The sequence below is a fragment of the Macrobrachium rosenbergii genome, chromosome 3, assembly GCF_040412425.1.
Source record: "Macrobrachium rosenbergii isolate ZJJX-2024 chromosome 3, ASM4041242v1, whole genome shotgun sequence".
Classification (NCBI taxonomy): domain Eukaryota; kingdom Metazoa; phylum Arthropoda; class Malacostraca; order Decapoda; family Palaemonidae; genus Macrobrachium; species Macrobrachium rosenbergii.
In genome coordinates, this window is record NC_089743.1 from 76,217,471 (window position 1) to 76,236,346 (window position 18,876).

Genomic DNA, 18,876 nt, shown 5'->3' on the forward strand with positions numbered 1-18,876 from the left:
ATAAAAGTCTATTACCTCTCGTGCATACATATACCTGTCGTTTTCAGATATATTTATTAGAGCTGGAATAGACCCATCCTCACCATTGTAGCCAAGTGGGCAATCGTTTTTATTGCTTTTTAGGCTGAAATATATATGTAGAATCTACTGGTCACTTTTTACCAGACACATATGTAATTCTAATAGCCAAAATGCCCTCTTAACTTCTCAAATTCTTCGCACTTTTTTGAATATGCTTTTAACTAAAAAGCCGCAAGATCCAAAAGGAAGAAATTGAAGAGACTTTGATGCCTGGTCACGGGAAACGAACCTGCGTCACGATAATTACAAGGAGATGACGTTGCCGACCTGACCACGAGAAGGATAAAAGCCTGTTACCTCTCGTACATACATATACCTGTCGTTTTCAGATATACTGTATTTATTAGAGCTGGAATAGACCCATCCTCACCATCGTAGCCAAGTGGGCAATCGTTTTTATTACTTTTTTAGGCTGAAATATATATGTAGAATCTACTGGTCACTTTTTACCAGACACATATGTAACTCTAATAGGCACAATGCCCTCTTAACTTCTCGAATTCTTCGCGCTTTTTTTAATATGCTTGTAACTAAAAAGCCGCAAGATCCAAACGCAAGAAATTGAAGAGATTTCGATGCCCGGTCACGGGAAACGAACCCGCGTCACGATAATCACAAGGAGGTGACGTTGCCAACCTGACCACGAGAAGGATAAAAGTCTATTACCTCTCGTACATACATATACCTGTCGTTTTCAGATATATTTATTAGAGCTGGAATAGACCCATCCTCACCATCGTAGCCCAAAAATTGAAGAGACTTTGATGCCCGGTCTCTTCAATTTCTTGCGTTTGGATTTTACGGCTTTGTAGTTACAAGCATATCCAAAAAAGCACGAAGAATTCGAGAAGTTAAGAGGGCATTGTGGCTATTAGAATTACATATGTGTCAGGTAAAAAGTGACCAGTAGATTCTACATATATATTTCAGCCTAAAAAGCAATAAAAACGATTGCCCACTTGGCTACAATGGTGAGGATGGGTCTATTCCAGCTCTAATAAATATATCTGAAAATGACAGGTATATGTATATACGCGAGGTAATAGACTTTATCCTTCTCGTGGGTCAGATTGGCAACGTCACCCCCTTTGTGATTATCGTGACGCTGGTTCGTTTCCTGACCGGCATCAAAATCTTCACTTTCTTTGCGTTGATCTTATGGCTTTGTAGTTACAAGCATATCCAAAAAAGTGCTAAGAATTCGAGAAGTTAAGAGGGCATTGTGGCTATTAGAATTACATATGTGACTGGTAAAAGTGACCAGTAAACACACACAACACACACACACATATATATACAGTAGAACCTTGGTTCTCGACGCTAATTCGTTCCAGAAGAAGAGTCGAGATTCGATTTTAATCGAATTCTGAGTTAATTTCTCCCCATAAGAAATAACTGAAAATGGATTAATCCATTCCTGACCACCAGTCATTACCCCAACCTTGCCTTTTTATACAAAAAACTTTACACAAATTACAATTAAATAGGTTCAAAGTTGAATAACTTACCGTATCAGAAGCACTTTTACATTTTTAAATGCATACTGTATCAAAAAAAGTTGGCTCTATGACCAATGCGGCCATATTACCGATGATATAACGAGAGCCATAGGCTAGGCTAAGTAGCCTTATAGGCACTACCAGAATGTACTGTAACAGGTACACATGAAAACTGTTGTTAATAATGATAACATTGAAAAACAAGCCATATTATCACATGAAATTAATAATACAGTATTTATAAACCGAATTACTGTATGTCTGTTATCATAAAATTAAGAAAAATTTCCGAAATTACGTCGGAACTCGGCAGCGGCGCTCTGGTTTGTTTATATCTGCCACAGGCTGCCGAGTTCCGACGTAATTTCGGAAATTTTTCTTAATTTTATGATAACAGACATACAGTAATTCGGTTTATAAATACTGTATTATTAATTTCATGTGATAATATGGCTTGTTTTTCAACAGCAGCAGCAGCAGCATGTGTGGGCTTTAAATGCTTTTAAATAAGCATGGGAAGAACGCCACCAACAACGCCAACTAGCGGCAGCCGCCCGAAACTCTTTTTCTACAAACATCATATGATTCATCGGGTCGGATTCCGGTTTGTTGTTTGAACTCCGACGCAAAATTTACTCAACATTTCGTGTTGAAATCCGATTATTTCGAGTTCTAGTACAGTCGAGGACCGGGGTTCTACTGTATATATATATATATATATATATATATATATATATATATATATATATATATATATATATATATATATATATATATATATATATATATATATATAAAATGTATGTATGTATGTGTATGTTCCAGCACAATTCTAACACACATTGAGCAATTCCAACCAAACTTGGTATACATATGGCTTACTATCTTGAAAAAGACTACTGTGAGGTAGGACATCACTGGCACCAAAGGGGGTGGGGGTGGGAAGGGGGTGACGTAAAAATAACCGAAAATGACGATATTAGTGTCCAATTCATAGTTTTCAAGGTGGCTAAGATGAATAGTGACACTCCTGATGTCCTTTAAGTCCAAATTCAGCCCCATTGGGAATGGGGGGTAAGAAGGGGTGAAATATAAAATTTCAAAAATGTTGGACAATGTAACTGAAGCAAATATCTTAACAGGAGAGAGAGAGAGAGAGAGAGAGAGAGAGAGAGAGATTTACCATTTGCCATTAAGAATTTTCCCGGGCAGTGCCGGGTTGGTCAGCCAGTATAAAGATATAAACAAGCGACTGCAGATAATCATTGAGCGATACAGCGACCAAAATAAACTGGTATTCTTGAGAGCAATAGCTCATAACCTGCATCATTATTGAATTTTTAAATTTTTTATGGTTTCAATTTTGTATATAGTCTTATCTCATACTTTGGTATGATTACATTTTATCCATTTTAGATATTACATACATGCTTTGTATTAATAAAAGATGTTAACATGGCTTTTAGTATTATTCGTTTTTCTTTCATTTTTAGTTAATATGTATCTACTTGTTTTTCTTAAAAAAAAAAAAACTTTATTTTTTGAACTAAACAAGAAAGATTAAAAGTATATTCAACGAAAAAAGAAAGGAAAAAGTGGGAGTGAAATTACTGGGAATCAAAATGACCGGGAGTCAAATTACCGGGAGTCAAAATACCGGGAGTCAAAATACCGGAGTCAAATTATCGGGAGTCAAATTACCTAGAACCACTGTCTCGTGTATGGCTATTTCGTTAATGGCTTACGGAAAAGAAACGGCAGTTAGGGATAGAGAATGGGGTTCCATTCCCCACTTCAGGACTTACCTTGCCATTCAAAATGGAGATTCTACCTACATAGGTATTGCCCCAATCTTTGTAGGAAAGCACTCTAAAGGTAGATGATTTAAAATTGGGGCAATAATCATTTGCTCTGATTTAGGCAACAAAGTTGCACAACACTAAGACTAATAATGCTTGATGGAGTCAATTATTCATTCATTCATTAAAATGTAATAAAAAGTTAGCTGCAGACAAAAATTATCCCTTTACTTGTATCGCTCAATGGCTTAAGTGAGCTATTAATGACAAAAAAATATGAAGATTTTACATTCGGTATATCACAAATGTTTTAATTTGCAACTATTAGTACTTATTTAAAAATCGAGATTATTAAGTACTTGAAACAGACCACTGACTAGAAATACCATACGTAGTTATATGTGCTTAATAGTAATGTAATCATACCTGAGAATCGAAACTCAAGTCTGGATCGTTAGTTTTAATGAATGAGTTGTACAACTGCTGTTGCATTAAGAATGCATTTGGATCTGTCCTTCCATAGGTCATCAGAGCTAAAATAAGTAGGAACAGGCAGTAAGTTCCAATGTCTCGTAGAACAAAGAGCATTTCCCTCCTCTTCTTTAGTGTGGCTGCCAATGTTGCAACATATGGGTTTCTGGGATCCACTCCAGCAACATCTGTTACCTGGAAAGTGAAGTAAATCTGAATGAAACTAAACATATTTTATTATTTCACAAACTTATACACCCACCTTAATTTTATCTTTATTTACTCATATCCTGGATCTAACCTGTAAGCAGTGTGACAAGGAAGCAATCTCCAGCCTCCTACAGGAATATGGATTTGTTCAGTATCAGTTGTAACCTCATCATTCACATGTCTCTTCAATGAATTTCATTCTTTCTGTAAACTTGAATTGCAATAATGGCCTTTTCACTCCACTATCTTACTCCTTCCACAAACACTTTTGACACTAAATCAGACAGCTTTTTCAGAGAAAGCAATCATAACCAGGTACACATGCAGACTACAGAATTTTTAAAAGTATTTATTGTACATGTACATCTACGCAATATTTTGGAACTATCTTATATTTTGGAACCCTTCTATGAAAAATGTCTTAGTACTAGAATAACCTCACACGACTGCATTATGTTACCTTTATTAGGTTAGTAGCCAGCAGCTTTGCTGTAAGTGAACTCTTGATGTCCTCCATTTTTGTTTGCACAACAGCCAGACTATTTTACTTTTGGTTGGCTACTCAATCTTAGGTTAAATTATTCATCCCCTTTCAATATATATCCCCTCTCTTAGGTCTGACAAGCTTACAAGCAGAATTATATTGGTGAACTGCTTCCATGAAATATTATTTTTGCTCATCATGGCTAGGTTAATATAAATTTTACATTACACTTTAAAAATGCAGTTATAAGTTTAGCATAAATATATGCTTGGATAGTCCTGAAGCAACAGCAATAACATTAACAGTACAGTAATATGAGTAAAAAAATAATATTGAGGCAATTATCATGTATTCACGTATTTTATGCACTGATTGTTTAAAAAAACAAAGATCTAAAGATATGGTTCTGTTTGCCAGCATTTGAACTGAAAAACACAGTGCCTTTGTTTTTATTTCATTATGGATACTTACCTACTGTTAAAGAGCTTATATCTCAGTGCCAATAGGCGAGACAGCATTCAAACAAAAGATTAAAATTGCATGGCTGACCCAAAAGACTGTCTAGTTTACATGTTCTCCACCAGGAGGGTTTCAGATATTTTCACACGTCAGAATTTCTATGACAGCCCACTAACTTGTGGAGGTTGGGCAGGGTCTACTCAACAGTAGGTAAGTATCCAAATAATAAAATTCATCATGAAAATTTACATTAATTGGCATGGCTCAGGGAGGACAAGTTCAGCCTATGGAGTGGTCATTACATCCAAGGGTCTGCCAATCTCTGTGGAATTGGGGATATGTTTATTCAAGTTTGGCCCAATTCAGACCCATAGGCATATGCTGCTCTTTGTTGCATACAAAATTCCTATTGTTTGTCGATCTGGTAGGTGTACCTCCTTAGCGGTGAATGGGTATGTCTGTGAAAAGAATCTCTGGTCTCAGAGGAAGAGTTGGAGAGCTTTCCTCACCACATGAGTTGGAGGAATATCTTGCAAGAATCATGGCTGAGGACCAAAATCATCTCACCAGCATTCACCACTGTGCTATGCCTCATACAATCTCAGTCTGGACATTTGCAATGAATCAGTGCCCCAGCAGGTATGAAACAAAACTTTTCAGAAGTCTTTTACATTTGCCTTTAAATAAGCCTAGCGAGAGCAACATGAGCAATCTGATTTTAGTCTCTAAACAGACTTGTCCACTTGAGTACCTGACTGAATGGTCCTTATCCAACAAATACAGACATATAGCATTTTTACAAATTAGATCCTTGACATGTACTTCTCCAAATTTTGAAAGTTTATCAAAAAGTTGAAGCTGTTGCATAGGCACTACTGAGGAACCAACAAATTAAGGTTCTACATATAACAAATAAATTAAATCCTCATGAATAATCTTTTGAATACAGTACCATAGTACCTCTAATATCAATGCAAAAGCAGTACATGTACTAAGAATCCCTGCCAAACTCCTTGGCATTTTTCTTGTATGTGGATAAAGGTGATTCTATTTGAACAAAAGCTTTTTTTTTACCTTTCCTAAGCTCAAATAAAGGAGGTCTGACTCAGGAAGGGCTGTAAAACATCTGCCTGAACAAATGATGAAATGAGCTATCAGTGAGTTTTAGAAACACCTGGAAAGGGCTCATCAAAAACAGTACTTCTGACTTTGGATATGCAGAGAAGGAGAAGATGATGATGAAGAAGAAGAATAAGAAGCTAAAATATTTAATATTAGAGGGCTGACATGATGTTACTTTGTTATAAAGTTGCAGAATGTACGTTTATGGCTAATTATTTGAAGAAATTTAACATAGTTGTTAACCTCTACATGTCACAAAACCTTATCTAGTCATCATTTCCACATTTTACAAAAAGGGAAAAAGATTAAAGCAACTGGCCTATATTTTCACACAAACACCCAGTCTTTAACAATTTTTGCAACGGTAGTACTTTCAACAATCACCTATATTAGAACAACTTATTTTGCCTTTTCTGGAACATATCTAATTACTTCACATGAAATATCATCAGTACCTAGAGTGGGTTCCTTAAAAAAAAGGTAATGCTGACTTGAAAAGCATCATGGAAAAAAGTAAATTACATGATTTTCTCATACATGGTGTACAGGCTATTACGTTATCCTCTTATGTACTGTATCAATCTTAATTAACCTTATTACAGGATTTCATTTATAAGGTAACAGGTCAAATTTTATATTGCAATTTAGGGCTCATAACTTTCTGCTTCTCTCACGATTATGAGCCACAGAGAGTTCACTTCTACCAAGGAACTGGGTAATGTACAAATGTTCCTGTCATTCTGGGGACTGATTGAGGTCTGCAACAAAAAAGTGGGGCCCCACAAATCTGTAGCATCCTATATAAAAAGGTATGCCTGAGTGGCAAAACCAACAAATTCTTTTCTGAAAATAAAACCATATCAGTTTCTCTTTTTTCCAATTTGATAATTGCTGAACTGGCAGGGTTCAAGTGGCACTGATGATAATTGGAGAGTTACATCATATTATTATTATTTATTATTCAGTACAGCAGATGAAACCTATTCATATGGAATAAGCCCACAGGGGCCACTGACTTGCAATTCAAGCTTTCAAAGAATATGGTGTTCATTAGGAAGAAGTAAGAGGAAGTAAAGTTATATCCAGAAAGAAGAGATACTTATTAAAAAAGAAAAAATAAATTAACAGATAAATAAATAAAAAATATATCAAAATGCATGAAGAATAGTAGTATTAGGGTAGTAATGCATTGCATTTTCGACTGAACTTTATAAGTTCCAATTGTGAATAAATTTCACATATCTTTTAATTTACTTTATGTTTTAATCACACCTGGTATAAAGCTATTGGCCATTACCACTACAGAACCCCACTTTACACAATGTGTGACAGAGAGGCTTCACAAACCAAATTATTCAAAACCAACCAAGCCCTTCTTGTCCCTAAATGGGTAGAACAGTGAGCAATAATCATAAAAGTTATTTTATAATCATACAAAACCTCCTGTCTAAAGTGCCACATAAAGGAAAGAATGACCCTACAAAATCCTTGAACATAACATGAAAAACCAAGATAACAAATCATGACAAACAACTTAGAAAAGCATAAAAAAGTACTCCTTTTGTGAATAACACACAGTGGAATCCCTTCAAAGACAAAATGCCCCCCTAAAAATTACTTAAAATCACCGTGGCATGGTGGAGGCTAGCCCTTAGTCAAAAGTTAAGTTTATATGCAGAGGATTATACATACTATTTGGGATACATTTAGCTGAGCCCTTAATCTGAAGCATTAAGGTTGTCCAATCACTTATACAAAGGCAAAAAATATCTCGTCAATACAAATATGTTTAAGAGAGTAGATCAATTACAATGGATAAAGATGAATAAAATCACCTAAAAAATACATAAGTTAACCGTAACATGTTTGCCTAAAACATAAAAACTGATAAAAATCAAGGCTAGCGATGAGAGATGAAAAAGAGAAGAAAAGGAACCAAGTACAGCTTGGGACTGTGAAAATAAGCTTATAAAAATAAATGGATATGTAAGGATTATTCTATGAAGGGGAGCATTGTGTTCACAGACTTGGTACTGCCATTAGAATCATTGTATAAAACTACACTAATCAAAGTCACTGTTTCTACAGCAAATGAAAAAGTTTCTGTCAATAAATAAAATTTTATTAAAGTAGATCACCAAATAATTTTATGTAATACGGGGAAACAGTATCAGCAAAATTTTTCCATGAATGAGAATGTTACGATAATTTTTTGATGCTCAACTTCGTTTACCATTTTCTACATTTTATTCTATTACTTAAATTGAGGTTTCTTATATATCACTATTTAATTAGGTATCTGTAATAACACTGATTGCAATAAATCTTCATACAAGCACAAAGGAACTAAAAATGACATTTTTACGATAAAATAAAGTTTTATATATACTTACCAAGTAATTACATAGATAGCTATTGGTTCCTAACCTACGGCAGCTTAAAAATTCAAAATTTGCATGGCGGCGCTTCTATTGTTTGTGTGTAGGTGACAAGGTCCTGTCCATTATCTGGGACTCAAAGGAACAATTTAGCAGACAGTTCAATTCGTTCATGCTCTAATATTAGTCCATGCAAGGGGAGGAGGGTGGGTTCCAATCATGTAATTATTTGGTAAGTATATATAAAAATTTATTTTATCATAAAAAGCTGATTCCACACTGTTAGGAGGCAGGATAGAGCATGGACATATTCTACTCCAGAGCATTAAGTAAGTAATGAGTTTGAAATAGAAAGGTCGCTAACATTAAATAAATTTTTGTTGTTTCCTTACCTGTTGAGAGAGCTGCTGCAGGTAGGTACTGCCTCTGGTCAGCGCTTCTCTCAACCTGTAGTGGGCGTGGTAGTATAGCCAAGGGTCCCCCCTACATTAGTGGGAACTTTGAAGCAGAGGAAGTACATTGTATGCTGACAATGTTTAAAAGATGCCCTTTCCTGGGCACAGACCAGAATACAAAAGAACAACACTATCACCTACACCACAGCATTAAAACCATAACCCAAACCATTAAAAAATGAAACTGGTTGGTACTCCAGGTACAAAGTACCCCCAGGCTCCCCATAGACTCAAAACCTTAAGTCAAGGCAAGTGGATAGCAAAGGAACAGACAGTTCCCTATGCTTCCTCTCCCAACACCATGCCAGCCACGGATAAAGGTCCTAAAGTGTTACAATTTTCAAACACGGTCTCTACGTCCTTGAGGTAGTGTGAGGCGAAGATGGATTTGCATCTCCAGAACGTCGAGTGCAAGATCACAGAGAGAGAGAGATAGGGACAAGTTATGTCTAAATGCCAGGGAAGTTGCAACTGCCCTAATTTCATGAGCCTTAACCTTTAACTAAAAGAAAGGGTTCTTCCTAGATCTGTGAGTGGGCTTCTGATATCAACTCTCTCAGAAAAAAGGAAATGGCATTTTTTGAGAGCAGAGGAACCCGGCTTCTTACAGAACACCAAAGGTTGTTCAAAAAGTCCTTTAATCTTTTCTATCCTGTGAAGGTAATACCTGAAACACCTCACTGAACAGAGAAGTCTTTCTTCTTCCTCAGGTCCTTAGACATCCATAAAATTCTTGATAACGAAGGATTGAGGCCAGGGCTTGGAAGGGTCCTCATTTTTAGCGAGGAAACCAAGAGCAAGTGAGCAGACTGTGTCCCCTTGTGCAAAACCTACTCTCTTGTCTATCGCATGTAACTCACTGATACACTTGGCAGTAGCACCAGCCACTAAAAAGAGAGTCTTCTTGGTGAGATTCCTGAGTGAGACAGAATGGAGAGGTTTGAACTGACGACCTGAAAGCCATTTCAGTACAACGTCTACGTTTCAAGAGACGCTGGAAGAACTTTCTTTCTTAGTCAATCAAAGGATTTGATTAAGTCCTCGATGTCTTGATTATAAGACAGATCCATTCCTCTGTGTTTGAAAACTGAGCTGAGTATCGACCTATACCCTTTGATGGTAGAAGTTGATAATTTCCTGACAGACTTCAGGAATATTAAAAAATCAGCTATTTGACTTATAGATGTCTCAGAAGAAGAGACGCTATTGCGGCTGCACCAACCTCTGAAGACTGCCCATTTGGATTGGTAGAGCTTTATAGAAGACATTCATCTGCATCTCACAATCGCCTCTGCAGCCTGTCGTGAAAAGCCTTTTGCTCTGATGAGGCACCTGACAGTCTGAAGCCTGTCAGGGCCAGAGCGGACAACCCTTGGTGGAATCTGGGGAAGTGGGGTTGTCTGAGCAGCAACTGTTTTTGTGGAAAGAGTCTTGGATAATCCACCAGGAGCCGAATCAGATCTGGGAACCATTCCCAGATCTGATTTGGCTCCTGATGTGTTGACAACTTGTTGATTACCTCCCTGACCATCCCGAAGAGAAGGAAGGCATACAAAGCCCATCCAGTCCAGAAGCATGGCATCCGTCGCCCATGCTCGAGGATCCAGGACCGGAGAGCAAAAGAGTGGAAGACGGTGATTTCTCGACGTTGTGAACAGATCTACTGTGGGCCTGCCCCACAGTCTCCACAGATCATCACAGACTAACAGAGGTCCATTTGGTCGGAAGGACCTGTCTGAGGCGGCTTAGTTCATCCACAATAATGTCCATTCTCCCTTGAATGAACCGGGTAATAAGAGTGACTTGATTCTCCTCTGCCCACAGAAGGAGATCCCTCGCCGTCTCGTACAGAGAGAAGGAATGAGTGTCCCCTGCTTGCGAATGTAAGAAAGTGCAGTGGTGTTGTCCGCATGCACTACTATCTTCTTGCCGCAGACTAGATCCGAGAAGGACTGAAGGCACATGTGAACTGCTCTCAGTTCCTTCACATTGATGTGAGACTTCCATTGCAATGTTGTCCATGTTCCAGAGACTTTCAGGCAGGGGCGTCATTTCAGATTTTCCTTGGGGGGGGCAAGAGCAAGCAGACTTAAACAGACTGAAGTTGGGTGGGAAACTGTATTATCACCAAAGAAAATTTATATTTTAAAGGAATTCTTACTTAAAAGTATTTCTATGGGCTTTCTGAAGCCACATGAGCAAGGTATCTTATAAAAAGTTATATATATATATATATATATATATATATATATATATATATATATATATATATATATATATATATATATATATATATATATATATATATATATATATATATATATATATATATACATACATATACATATATATATATATATATATATATATATATATATATATATGTATATATATATGTATATATATATATATATATATATATATATATATATATATATATATATATATATATATATATATATATATATACATATACATATATATATATATATATATATATGTATATATATATATATATATATATATATATATATATATATATATATATATATATATATATATATATATATATTCCAACTCAACTACTATTTATTCATCTCCTCATCACTGATATATTTTGTGTAAACATCAACAAAATGACTAGGCAGAAAATAAAGTAAAATACTGTTGACAAGTAATATATTTGTATTATTATAGTTGCACACTTGATAAGAAAATATGAGTATATATAATTATTCTTTACATTCTTAAATTTTTATGAAAATATATAAACTTACACCATAAGTCTTAAATGTACTATTATTTCTAGCTGGCAATTCTAGGCATTAATGAAAATCATAAACCAATCACAAGTATTTTTAAGGAAATTATTATATTATGATTATGAAATTCAAGTAGTAATGTGATGTCGAGAAATATTAAAGCTCAAAAATTGCAGTTCTATTAAGAATTATTCCAATGGGTACCTGCGGTGTTTCATGTGACCAAAATCATTCACTAATTCTTCTAAATCAAATGATTTAACCATATTTTTTCTGTGGCCATCAACAACAACGAAGATAGACGGCTATCCCCAGTTGTTGTTATAAATAATTTTTTACATTGTTTAATACAGAAAAACCTTTCATTACTAGCAGTAGTGACTGGAATGGTTAACAAGATTCTAAGGATAGCAAGCAACTCAGAAAAAGCAATTGGTAAAGAATTCAAAGCGGTGTACACCTCGATTAGGTCCTCTTGTTTCTTTTTGTTGTAAGAACACCTTTGCCGAATTAATTTGTGAAACTAAGAGGAATGTATCAATGTGTGCACTATAGTGATTTGCAAAGATATTTAGTTTATTCTCGTCAAAGAACTGCTTTGATTGGCAATCAAATGCAGAAAGAGACTGAAATAAATCAATGTTACTAGTAAACCTACGGTCAAATTCAGCAGTGCACCTATCAATTACTTGCAAATACAACTCTGTCTTTAAATATTGTTTTAGATTGATGTTCTGCGAAGATGTTAATTGCTCTTGTCGTTTCCCAAGTGTACTGGTTGTGAGGTACTCTTTCAGCCTGTTTGATGTTTGTTGTATCCTCTTACTGCGGCTTATTCCCACTGTGGCACTTACTTCTGGTACATGAATTCCAAGTTTTCTAGCAAACTCTTGTGCCTCATCATACAACTTATCATATTCACTGTCAGCTCTCATATTAGCTAAATTTGTCTTCGTAGATCTGATCAGATCAACAGTCCTAACAATAGATATACCTTTCTCTTGAAGTTGCTCTGACAAACAGTTTGTTTGTATGAACAATTTCTCTGCAACAAATAAACAAAATATAAATCTCCAAGACTCCATTCTTAACTTTAACCCAGATGCTTCCAAAGAAGCTTCATTGGTTGATTCGGATAGAATCCAATACTGCAAGAATAGCTTCATATCGAACACGAATTTTGTAAATACTCCTGTACCAATAGAACCATCTAGTTGCAACTGTTCTTTCTAATTCTAATACCTGTAATCCAAGCTCTTTTTGGGATTTAACAAAAGCTCATGTCTTGAGTTGCTATTTGAGATAAAGTTATATAAAGTTTGTATGGTTGAGAAAAATTTGCTAATTCATCGAGATTCTTCACACAATCAATGAGTACTAAATTGAGCCTGTGTGCATAGCAATGAATGTATATGGCATGGGGCACCTTCTCTGCTACACGAGCCTGAACTCCTGAAGCCCATCCACTCATAACGCTTGCCCCATCATAGCATTGTGCAATGCAGTTAGACAGCTCTAATCCTAATTCATCCAACTTCTTCAGAATAAAATTTGCAAGGGATTCAGCATCAAGCTGTTGCATATGATAGGTGCCGCAACACCTTTCCTGGATTTTTTCACCATCAAAAAACCTGATTATCAAGCATAATTGTTCTTTTCTTGATCGATCTTTTGTTTCATCCACTAATATTGCAAAATACTTGGCTTTCTTAATTTGTGTAGATACAGTTGTAAGAACTTTGTTCCCAAACACTTGTATTAGGTCATTTTGATACTCAGGAGATGTATAGTGGCCGTACCTTGATTTCATCTTCTTGCGCAAAATCTCATTAGAGTCTGCTAACATATCTAGTATTTCACTAAAGTTTCCTCTATTATCAAGTTTCTGATTCATCATGGCCTCGGAATGCTAAACCCTGCCTACCTAACAAACTTGTGACACGTAGCAAACATTTCACATGTTCTCTGTTAGCCTCCACTTCCTTTGACCTGTTAGCGTCAAGTTTATCTTTGATTGAACTGTCTTTTTACTCAACTACCTTTTAAGTTCAACCATCCACTCATAGCATTAGCATGTCTATCACTTTGAGAATGTTTTTCTAATAACTCGAGGAATCCTTCCATTTTCTAAAACCCACATCAATAAATGTTCGTTTACCAAGGATCTCACCTTTCCTTTGCATATTACCTGCAAAATGTCTACAAGCAAAACAATAGACGCTATCCTCTGATTTAGAATATTCAATCCATTCAAATCGTTTATAGAATCCTACATTAAATCTCCTCTTATTTGTTAGAGGAAATATACTAAGTTTAGGTTGTATTGGATTTTCATATCTTGATGAGCTAATATCTAGGGGGATGTTCTTGTCATGTTCAAATTCACAGACAGGAGATTGAATTTTTGGACGAATATCATCACTGTAACAAAACAAAGAAAACATTGGCTGTAATGTTTAGAGATACAGTGAATATGATAATGTAGATAATCTATACAACGAGTCAGTTTTAATCTAAACAGTTTTGGGTGCGGTATCAAATCAAGAGTTAAATATATTTCATGCACTATAAAATTTATGATTCATTAATGACAAATACGTAATATATAATTTTATCAGAAAATCTTTAAGAATATACTTTAGCAATCCTCCCCCAGTCACCCCCCCTGCCCCTCACATTGTTTCATTGGAAATCAAGGTAATGTCTAATTTATGAATAATTGAAGTTACCGAAGGCTTTATCAATTTTGACTCCCTCAGCCAAAGCTCGGAGCTTATCCCATGGCTGCTAACCATGAAAAATAATATATTGGTTGTCTAATTGAGTTTACTTACCGTGATGTGGAGGACTCCTGATCAATATCTGCAAATTTCTCATGTTCATGTTTAGTTTTTTCTGTTACTATTTCAAGTTCCAAATGTTTTTCATCTAGCTCATCTTCTTTCTTTTTCTTAGTAAAAAACCCTGTAATGGTCTGCTGTGATTCTGAACGTTTCATGATCAGCTGTATCAATGAACCCAGTCCTAACAAAGCAAGCATAAATATACGTTAGCCTATCATGTAGACCTAGGCACACAGACAGATCATACAAATGTATCATATGTTTGCATAAACATATTGTATAGTTCCCAAACATAAATAAATATTTTTTTTACTAAAGTCATATATAGTTAGCAATTACTAAAATTATATCTAAATATTTACCCGAATCTAAGCACAGATTTTAAAGACGGTTGTAAGACGAATCGACACAATCACATAAGAGTCGAGACAAGAGACTGCGTCCGTAGCTTATCTTAGGGCTACTGAGGCCGCAGGCGTGAACATGATTTGAACCTGTACTGTTACCGTATGGTACTCAAACCAAGTCAGCTGATCGTAATGCAAACTAATCTCTTAGGCATGATAACTACCTAGTGATGTTACTGATTATGAATAATGAAAATGGATTAGTTGTTGTAAAGAAAATTTAGACTTTTTGTTGTATTTGGAAGAACAATATCGTTTGATACTTATAGTATAGAATACTCCAGAATAGTTTGGCTGTGAACATCTGTATATCTCGTGGACAGACAGTTAAACGTGAAAATTAATTCCATCAAAATTTACATTTCATTGGCTGCTGAGATATCCTGACTATGGCCCTGTCCAGTCACCCCAGTGTCCATTAATGAAAATATTATATCTTTTATTATAGTATCTTAGACTATATACTAGTCTATATATTTCATGGACAATCATAAAAACTAACTCCATCAAATATTTTTCATTGGCTACTAATGAAAATAAATTCAATAATGTACCTTAAATGTAGCCTAGTATGCTGTAACTTAGTCTACTTATCATAGAATTTAATTCCATTAAACAATTTTCATTGATTGCTAAGAAACCCTAAGAATAGCCTTTTCCATATATTGAAAATAATTATTATAGTAAAAAAAGAAAGAAAAAAAAATCTAAAGTGTTGTTAAAATGATGACACGTTTGAATTTGAAATCATCAAGAATATTGGAAAATTATAATTTTTTGAGCTTGGGGGGGGCAACTGCCCCCCCCAAATGACGCCCCTGCTTTCAGGCCATCCAGGAGAGCACCCCAGCCTAGGTCGGAGGCGTCTGAATAAAACTCAAGGTTGGGCCTCACTGGAAGAAGAGACTTCCCTTCGTGAAGTCTTTCTTCGCAAGACCACCACCACTGGAGATCCTCTTTGATTTCCATCATAACTGGGAAGATGAAAGAGTCTGGTTGGGTCTTTCTGCATCAGTTCTCTTTCAGAGAAAACTGAAGGGGCTCACATGCAGTCTGCCTAATCTCACACACTGCTCTACCAATGCAAGGGTCCCTAGGAGACTCATCCACTGCACTGCCAAGCAGGAAGGAAGTGCAAGGAACTGACTGACAGTCTGAAGGCAGTTGTCTTTTGGGCGACAGAAAAATGATGATCAGGGATTTGACTTTCTGAGAGAGGGCCAAAAACTTCACGTAACCTTCTGAATATGCTGTCAAGGTGATTGGCAACGTTACTAAGGGAGGAGCTTTCAAGAAAGGAATGGCGTAGCTCTCAAGAGAGCTTCCAATCCTCTGCACTCCCATTCCTTCCAAAAAAGTAGAAGACTGGCTTCTACTTGGGCGCAGAGGACTAACTTCTCATTTCTTGGGTTTAGTCTTGAAGGAAGACTTCTTAATGGACTTCATAGGAGGTCTCAAGTTTGAGCTGGGTCTAGTCTGGGTTTTTGTCTTCCCCCCACGAAAGGGCTGAGGCTGTAAGGGGGAGAACAATCTCAACTTGGAAGGCACAGACTCCCTCAGATGCCTGGTGGGCTATGTTAACAGGTCGGTGGTAGACTTCTGCAAGTCTAAAAGAATCTCCTTCACTGTGACTTGAGGAAAGACGCGAGACTTATCTAAAGGAGCGAAAAGTAGAGCTGACTTCTGTGTTGGCGAGACTCCTTTCCAGGTGAAAGAACACCAAAGCTCCCTCTTTTTTAGCACACCCATTGAAAAGATAGAGGCAAGTTCTGAAGAGCTGTCTCTAACTGCCCTATCGGCGGACGAAAGAACTTTCAGCCAATCAGAGGCAGTCTTCAGCAAGATCTGGGCAGCCCCAGATCATTCTTGCTAGCACCCCAATGGCCCAATCGAGAAAACTAAAAATCTTGTATATCTTAAAAATGTTCCTGATAAGGTGATCAAGTTCAGGGGAGGAAAACATTATCTTGGCCATAGAAAAGGCTGCTCTACAAGCCAAATCCACTAGACTGGAGGAGTCCCCCTGGGAGGAGGCAGAGATTCCCAAGGAAGGAACTTCCCCAGTAGTGTAGAATGAGTACCTCATCTTCATTAACTTGCTGGGTGGAAAAGCAAATGTTGCTTGGCACTGCTCTCTTAGAGGCCAGCCAGTCATGTACCTCTCAGAGAGCCTTCCTCGAGGAGGAAAGAACTAGTTTGGGTAACGTGGGACCCTCAGATGACTGCTTCCTCATGAGGAAGGTAGAAGCTGTTGAAGTTGGAGCAGCAGGAACAAAGAAATCTGGAAAGCTATCCAGGATAAATCGCAAGAGACAAGTATGCTGAAGAGAGGACCGTATCCTGACAATCTCTTCCTCCTCTGAAGAGATAGCAGACAAATGCCTGTCTTTGGTTTCGAGAACTGAAGGGGGTTTTCTTAAAAAAAAAAACTATAAGCTCCATCAATTGACGCTGGAATGGGGCTAACGAATCTTCTTGAGCCGATGGTGACGGCGGCTGATGAGAGAATGGTGCTTAGCACCCGGAAGAAGTGGCTGGGTGCTCAGCTGTTGCACTGGAAGCTTGGGAGTTGGCACCAGGCGCTCAAAAGCGGAAGTTTATGCGAGCCGCGTCGCTGGCACTCGGAAGAAGTCAGGCGCTTTGGACGCTTATAGCGCTCAGGACTGTCTCCCAATGAATGATGGGGGCGAGTTGGAGAAGCAGACTGGTCCTGAAAGCTGCAGGAAGGTTGCACTAACCTCCCTGTACCTCTTGACCCCAGAGGAGAGGTATTGCCAAGATCCACGTCTCTGGAGCAGGCACGATGAAGCAGGGTAGCAATACGGGCGCTTCTTCTCCAGGCTGGAAGCTTCCGAATCTGAGGAAAGCTGATGCACTGGAATGCCTTTCCAATGGCACTTAGTTGAAGCCCGGGAATGAACGACAGGCTCGACAGCCTCCCTTGTACCTCTGGCATGTCTTCTCCCTGGTGCGGGGGAGTGGGACAGGGACCTTCGTCTAGGAGCACTGGTGGGACGGACAGCCACCTCCTCAACATTCACAACACTGTCACTTCTCACTGCACTGTCATGATTCACATTTTTCTCCATCAGAGATCTAATAGCAGACCCCATCTCCATAACGGTACTGGATAATACTTCTGATCAAACCTTGATTCGAGGCTGGTAATGGTGTGGAGAGTGGAATCATGGGAACCTGGAACAGGAGTAGACAGTAACATAGGAGGACTAAGAATGGGAGAAACAGGAGGAATTAGAGGAGTAACAGCTCTATCATCCCCTACATTAGCAAAAGCAGTAGAATCTGTACTGGTCCTATTCTCAGCACTAAGGGCTGCCTTCCTCTTTCTATCTCTTTCAAGTTTTTCTAGATGAGATTTTAAGGTTTTCCATTTTTTATCCTCCCAATTCTGACACTCTATGCAAGTATGATCCTTACTACATTTGTCGAAACTTCGACAAGAGAGATTGTTAAAAGTTAAGTATACCTTAGTTTTACCAGACCACTGAGCTGATTAACAGCTCTCCTAGGGCTGGCCCGAAGGATTAGACTTATTTTATGTGGCTAAGAACCAACTGGTTACTTAGCAACGGACCTACAGCCTATTGTGGAATCCGAACCATTATAGCAAGAAATGAATTTCTATCACCAAAAATAAATTCCTCTAACTCTTCATCAGCCCGGGAATTGAACTCCGGCCCATCGAGTGACAGTCTGAAGCTCAACACTGACTACATTAACGAAGGGCTACTATTGTACTTTCCATAAGTTGTAGTATAGTTTTATGTTCTCTTTAAATTTACGTAAAATGGAAATGCGTATTGTGTAGAAGAAGGATATTATGTTTTGTTGTTTGTATTTAGTAATGAAGGGTGTTGTTTTAACTGTTTCATGTATAATATTGCT

At 37.3% G+C, this 18,876-nt stretch overlaps 1 protein-coding gene across 2 annotated transcripts in view; it reads right to left on the reverse strand.

The window, feature by feature from the left end:
- LOC136825907 (polycystin family receptor for egg jelly-like) overlaps positions 1–18,876 on the reverse strand; it is a 237,431-nt gene that overhangs the window by 8,164 nt on the left and 210,391 nt on the right. For both annotated transcript variants that reach the window (XM_067082800.1, XM_067082799.1), the window contains exon 29: positions 3,806–4,045. In XM_067082800.1, coding sequence (XP_066938901.1) covers positions 3,806–4,045 — 240 coding nt within the window. The remainder of the gene's footprint in view (positions 1–3,805; positions 4,046–18,876) is intronic.